The 7,052-nt window shown below is 41.6% G+C and overlaps 2 protein-coding genes across 2 annotated transcripts; both read right to left on the bottom strand.

Moving 5' to 3' along the window:
• Positions 1–591: 591 nt before the first annotated feature.
• On the bottom strand, positions 592–2,856 carry LOC149946498 (uncharacterized). The gene has a single exon (XM_090170786.1). The coding sequence runs from the start codon at positions 2,854–2,856 to the stop codon at positions 592–594; it is 2,265 nt and encodes a 754-aa protein (XP_090026912.1).
• A 156-nt stretch (positions 2,857–3,012) lies between these two features.
• LOC149946497 (uncharacterized) lies at positions 3,013–4,722 on the bottom strand. Its single transcript, XM_090170785.1, has one exon. The coding sequence runs from the start codon at positions 4,720–4,722 to the stop codon at positions 3,013–3,015; it is 1,710 nt and encodes a 569-aa protein (XP_090026911.1).
• Positions 4,723–7,052: the final 2,330 nt, after the last annotated feature.

Below are 7,052 nucleotides of genomic sequence, written 5' to 3'. Positions count from 1 at the left end.
CCCCTGTTACGGTTGCGATAATGTAACAATCTCTATATGGTTCGGTGGTTGGAAGAGTCTTTTTATTTGTCGAATCGCGGCCGACTGAAAAACCGCGTTTCCTATTTTAATTAATAATTGAAACTTTGCACTATAACTCTAACTATAACTCGGTTTAATATCGTTTAAATAACTCAACTCTCAATATATTAAAAAACTCAATTTAATCGACCGTCTCACTCCCTTCAAAACAAATTCTCAACTGACAAAATATAATTTTCAAATCCTCTTTGTGCGCGTGGAGTGAAAACGTTTCACGCACAAACTTAAACAATTATTCCGCGCAATTTCTTCAAATACCTTACTAATCAAACATATACGATACATAACGATAAATATAAGCACGTGATACATTTACACAACTATTCAATACAGTTCAAATATGTAGTAATTCTTTTACAATGTTTTACATCTTAAATTTTTATATATATATATTAACGTTACAAATATTTTTATTTTGGATATATTTGTTATAGCGAAATTCGCAACACTCCCCCGCGAAATACAGTGCTAAGAGCCTGTATTTCCTCTTTTTAATTTCGCGCTAGTTCATTAAACATCTAGTTCCAAGGCGTAAAGCAATTGAATCGGTCTTCTAATGTTATTACCGTTGTTCGTTCTCAAGATACACGAACGCACCTTGTTATCGCGTCCCTTGATCGTCTCTGTTACAACGCCCATGCGCCACATGTGTTTGGGGACTTTCTGGTCGTGGATTAACATCACGTCTCCTGGTTTCACTACGGCTTCGGTCTTAACTATTTTACTACAATGGGCGGATTTTAGCTCCATCAAATATTCATTTTTCCAACGACGGCACAGTCGTTCCTGTAAATAAATTCTGTTATTTATTCTCATTTTCATGTCTCTTTTACAAGTGCTATGTTCTCTCGCGGTCGCTGCTCGTTGGGTTGGAATGCTGGTTATTCTTCTTCCGATTAACAAATGCGCTGGTGTTAGAGGAGTGGGTTCGTTCACGTCAGAAAATTCGTAAGTAAGCGGTCTTGAATTAATCGCCGCTTTGATTTCGGTCAGCACGGTCTCCATCTCTTGAAAATTGAGGAGGGAGCGGCCTAGTGTTTTTCGTAGCGCAGTTTTAGTTGAGCGCACCATACGCTCCCAAAATCCTCCCCACCACGCTGCCTTCTCCGCGATAAATTTCCAGTTTATTCCTTTTTTACCAAAGAAGGTTTTAAGTTCGTCCGATTTTAGGTTTTTCCACAATAATTTTAAGTCCGCATTTGCCTTGGTAAAGTTAGTTGCATTATCCGTGAATACGTCGGTTGGCAAACCTCTTCTCGATACCATTCTGCGGAATGCCCATATGAACTCTTCGGCATTTAACGACAGCACTAACTCTAGGTGAATCGCTCTGCTCACGGCGCAGGTAAATAGGCACACGTAAGCCTTTTGAGTGGTTTTGCCTTCTAGGTAGAGTGGTCCCGCAAAGTCGATTCCAACCGAATGGAAGGGTGGTACTTCGGTAATTCTCTCCCTAGGTAGAGGACCACTGGAACGTTCCAGTGGTTTACTTTTAAACTTCTTGCACAAACTACATTTTTGCAGTTGCGATCGTATCAATTGCCTTCCGGCAGTAATCCAAAATCTTGACCTCAGTTGGGTGAATGTAGCTTGTACTCCTCCGTGATATGTTCGCTCGTGGCTTTCTAACACTAACAATTCTGCAAATCTCTGTTTTTTACCAATAATTATCGGAAATTTTTTTTCGTATGTCATGTCCGGATGCTTTTCCAATCTGCCTTCAGCGCGCAAAATTCCTTCTTCATCGAGAAATGGTTTCAAGGTAGCAATTTTAGAATGTTTCTTAATTAACATTGGTATTTCCGATCTCGTCGCTGGGTTATTTTTCTCGGTGTTTTCTTTTAGCTCTACAATCTCCTTCTCGTAATCTTCAAGTTGAATTGCCTTAATCCAAATTGTTTCCGCATTACGGAGTTCTTCAGCGCTGAGTGGTCCTGTTCGAATATTTTTCATGACGCGATCGATATATCGGTAGACATAAGCAGTGACTGCTAAAAGTTTGTACATTGTACTGTAGCGGGTTGGATCAACTAAATCTTGAATTCTCTTTTTCTCTTCAACTCTCACCTTGACAACTGTCTTTTTTAGTTCTACTTCAATGTCATTTAATTCGGTGCCCGTTGGAGTGACGACATTACTGGGCCAATACGTTTTATCCAACTTCAACCAAGTCGGTCCGTTCCACCATAAATTACTCTTGATAATTCCGGAGGCTGAAATTCCTCTAGTTGGAAGGTCAGCGGGATTATCAGTGCCTGGGCAGTGCGACCAATTATTTGGTTCTGAAATTCTCCTTATCTCGGCTGTTCTATTTGAAACGAACGGTTTCCACGTTTTCTCCTCTCCCTTTATCCAGTGTATCGCAATCATAGAGTCTGTCCACATGTGAGTTTTGATGGTCTCTGAAAACGCGTCCTTGGTGTAGTTTGTAAGTTCAGCGCCTAGAAGACACGCCATAAGCTCAAGTCTTGGCAGTGAACATGGGTTTTTTAAAGGCGTTACTCTTGATTTTGATGTTACCAGTGACACACTGATTCGATTCAAAACTGTGATGTAACGGACATATACCACAGCCGCGTACGCTTTGGTACTACTGTCGCAGAAACAGTGTAGTTCTTCGTAAATTCTTTCCTCGTTGAATTGGCTAAAATAACATCTCTGTACTTTAATTTCTCGCAAGTCACCCATTTCATTTTTCCATTTATCGAATTGTTCTCCAATATTGGACGGTAGCTCGTCGTCCAAATCACACCTCAGTTTCCAAATGTCCTGCATAAGTATTTTGGCTCGAATCACAAAGGGTGCTAGAATTCCGATTGGATCAAATATTTGGGCTATCGCACTAAGCACGTTTCGCTTTGTTTTCTTCACTTCACTCGTGACTTCTTGAATTTTAGATAAGTCAAAACCAAATTGATCCTCGTTAGGTTTTCATTGTAATCCGAGTATTTTCACTTCGTTCTCATTCGATATACTATTTTCGGTTGAAACACCAGTTTGTTCTAACGCGTCTATGAGCTCCTTCGAATTCGAACACCATTTTCTCAATTTCATTCCGGCCTGCTTCATTACTTCCTGGGCGTTTTTAGCGAGCTCGTACGCGTTTTTCACGTTTCTAGAACCTGAGAGCAAATCATCCACATAGAGGTCTCTACTGAGAGCGACTATTTCTGGTCTTTTGACGTCATATTTCTTTAAATGGGTTTTAATGCTTGCGGCTAGAAGGAACGGCGAACTAGTGACACCGAAGGGTACTCTCGTCATACGCATTACCTCGAAATCTCCAATTTTGGGTGAGTTATTCTCTTCGTTCGTCCACAAAAATCTCACCGCGTCTCGATCTTCCGAGAACAGTTCGACCTGTAGAAACGCCTTCTCCAAATCCGCTACAACCGCTATTTCGTGAATTCTGAACCTAAGCAGTAACTTCAACAGATCAGGGTTGAGATTTGGACCGCTCGCCAGACAGTCGTTTAAAGACGGAACATTTCGAATATGGGAAGACGCGTCAAAAACAACTCTCAATTTTGTTGTTTCGCTCGATAATCTCGTGACTCCGTGGTGCGGCATGTAGTACGTGCCAGGAACGAACGTTGGTTCTTTCACCGTTTCGATGATCCCCAAATTCCGTTGTTCTTCAATTATTGCTCGGTAATCTTGATAATACTTGGGGTTTTGTTTAAACTTGTTGGTAAGAGAATTCATACGCTTCACTGCTGTGCTCAGGTTATTTGGCAAATTTGTTTTCTCTGTAATCCATGGTAACCTTACTTGATACCTCTCGCTCTGAAATATTGTGTTTTCTTCGAATTGTTTCATGACCTCATCGATTTGTGGCTCGTTATCTCGCTCGTTGTTTATACCCATCGACTCTAGCTCCCAAAATGATTGTAGTACATCTGAGACTCTTTTCTCTTGAACGCTTACTCTTAGGGTATTTATCTCAAATCGATTCATTTCTACGTTGGAAAGATTTTGTGGTCCTTGCAAGACCCATCCAAATTTTGTTGGTAAGGCGACTAAACCTTCTCTGAGGACTTCTGCCTTCATCTGCGGGATCGCAATTTCCCAGTACAGATCGCTTCCTATCATAATATGTATAGTTCTTCCACTTTTTTCTGATTCCGACGGTTCGTCAGCGAGTTGTAAACCTCTATTCTTCATGAAGACTTCTATTTCTTTACAGTTGGCAGTAGTCGCCGCTTGACATAAGTAAGGAACTTCTATGGCTTCGATAGTCACGGTACCTCGTCCCGTCTTTGCGTTCTCTAAAGTTAGCCTGACTCGTCTTCTCTGCACTCTCGCTCCGATTTTATCTCCAAAAGTATGCATGGTCAAAATTGAAGTTCCAACGACTGGTAAGTTAAGTTCTTTCACTAGATCTTCATGTATGAAGGTCGCTTCACTGCCATCATCCAGCAGACATCTAACTTGCATTTGACCACTTGAGGCGTTTGAGGGATTTCGAGCTACTGCTTGGGCGGTTTTCATTAGAATTTCACTCTGACAATGTACCGCGCTCACTTCTACGCTCTTCGGAACAGTGTCCTTAATATTATTGTTTCTTTCTTGAGTACTTTCTTCCATATTACTTATTCTTGATGATTTTTTATGAGCAGTATTTTTCTCGCACACGACCATGTTGTGACGTCGGCCTCCACACAATCTGCAATTTCTGGAATTCGACGGACAATTTCTAGCGTCATGATTACGTCGAATACAAATGAAACAACGACCTTGGCGTTTCACCTTTTCTCGTAAAATTCCTGCAGTTGGACGAAGCGTGGGACTCCTTTTCCCAGAAAATGCAGAAAATATTCCTTTGATCAACTTGAGTTTAGAACGCGGAAGTTGAAGACACGTGTCCTTTGTAGCGATCGTTCTTGTTTTCATACCTTGACGTTTTGGTTTCCGTCAACGACTCTGATTTTTCGATTCCACCACTTGGACCCATCATAAATGCACGTTCACGACTTTCTAACTCCTTGCGCAAGAACTCGATTAAATTTTCTACATTCCACTCAGCATCTACGGTTCGCGCGCGACTGAATTCTAAACGAATATCTGATGGCAATCTCTCTAAAATCGTGGGACACAAACAGGTATCATTCGAAGATGTATTTACTCCCATCAATTTTAAATTCCTAACATTAACTTCGCAAGTTTCTAACAACTGGCGTAAGGCCTTTAAATTCTTGGAATTTGTAACCGCTTCAATTTTCATAAGAGTCTTTAGGTGCTTTTGAATAATTAAATCCTTTCGTCCATACGTTCTTTGTAAGAAATCCACCATTTCGTCGTAAGCCTCGTCCGATCCGTCGTAACCGGCTACTGCGCTTCTAGCTTCACCCACCAAATACGACACTAGATAGTTGTATTTTTCTACCTTTTGTAAATCCGCGTCATGTACAGCTGCTTTGAATCTGCTCCAGAAGAAATGGAATTTCGTAACGTCACCGTTGAACGTAGGCATCTCTAGTTTCGGTAGAGTTGTCACTGATGATGTCTGTTTCTTCGCTGTTGCTAACTTTCGGTTGGCTTTGTTTCTGACCAAGATGATTCGGTCCATAAATTTGCGAGCGTCCATTACATCTCGCTGGGTATCCTCTACTCCTACTAGATGGCTGATCTTCTTGTCCAGGTCCTTTAGCTCTGCTTCCCTCGAACTCAATAGGCTCAGGTTATCCTCGATGTCTTCGGTGTGCAGATACATCACCCTTGATAAATCGTTCAACACGCTCAATATCTCCATCGTACTTTCCCTCAATGTCTCTCTCATCGCATTCAGTTTCGTACATTCCTCAGTTTGTTTCGTTCTTCTTACCAGCTCCGCCAAATTAATATCGTCGTCTGAGTCGAGATCATTCATTTTTTATTCAACTTGCTGGTGGAATCTTCAACTTAATGGTTGACCACAGTTCTATGGATCTTTTTTTTACCGAACCAAAACCCAACTCCCGGGTTTCGGCACCAAATGTTACGGTTGCGATAATGTAACAATCTCTATATGGTTCGGTGGTTGGAAGAGTCTTTTTATTTGTCGAATCGCGGCCGACTGAAAAACCGCGTTTCCTATTTTAATTAATAATTGAAACTTTGCACTATAACTCTAACTATAACTCGGTTTAATCTCGTTTAAATAACTCAACTCTCAATATATTAAAAAACTCAATTTAATCGACCGTCTCACTCCCTTCAAAACAAATTCTCAACTGACAAAATATAATTTTCAAATCCTCTTTGTGCGCGTGGAGTGAAAACGTTTCACGCACAAACTTAAATAATTATTCCGCGCAATTTCTTCAAATACCTTACTAATCAAACATATACGATACATAACGATAAATATAAGCACGTGATACATTTACACAACTATTCAATACAGTTCAAATATGTAGTAATTCTTTTACAATGTTTTACATCTTAAATTTTTATATATATATATTAACGTTACAAATATTTTTATTTTGGATATATTTGTTATAGCGAAATTCGCAACACCCCCTCTGGGCTGCTGGCGTTTCCCAGGTGTCCGTTACATGGGTCCCTCCGTCGGAAGAGGCCGTCCCGGTCTGAAGAAATTGGACATCCCTCTGGTGTGCGGGTTTCAGGCGGGAAACGTGAACGACTTCCTTCCTGGGACGTCCTATGCCGGAAATGGTAGCGAGCTCGTAGGTAACTGCTCCAGTCTGACGAAGAACTTCGTAGGGGCCATGGAATTGGTGAAGCAGTTTCTCAGCTCTGCCGCGTCGGCGGGTGGGTCGATGAAGATAGACGAGGTCGCCGGTGGTTAAAGAGCAGTCCCGGTGGGTCTCGTTGTAGAGTCTGGTCTGGCGTTGTTGAGCCTGGGTGATGTGCAACTTGGCATTCTCCCGGCGAGTGGTGACGTTTTCGGAGTTGACCTGGGCCGGCGTGATAGTGGGTAGCGTGCGGTCCATGGGGCGAAGTGCGATGCGACCGTATACCAGCTC

This window comes from Leiobunum rupestre, chromosome 4 (genome assembly GCF_980474605.1).
Source record: "Leiobunum rupestre chromosome 4, qqLeiRupe1.1.hap1, whole genome shotgun sequence".
NCBI classification, from domain to species: domain Eukaryota; kingdom Metazoa; phylum Arthropoda; class Arachnida; order Opiliones; family Sclerosomatidae; genus Leiobunum; species Leiobunum rupestre.
This window is presented reverse-complemented; position numbering and strand designations above follow the sequence as displayed.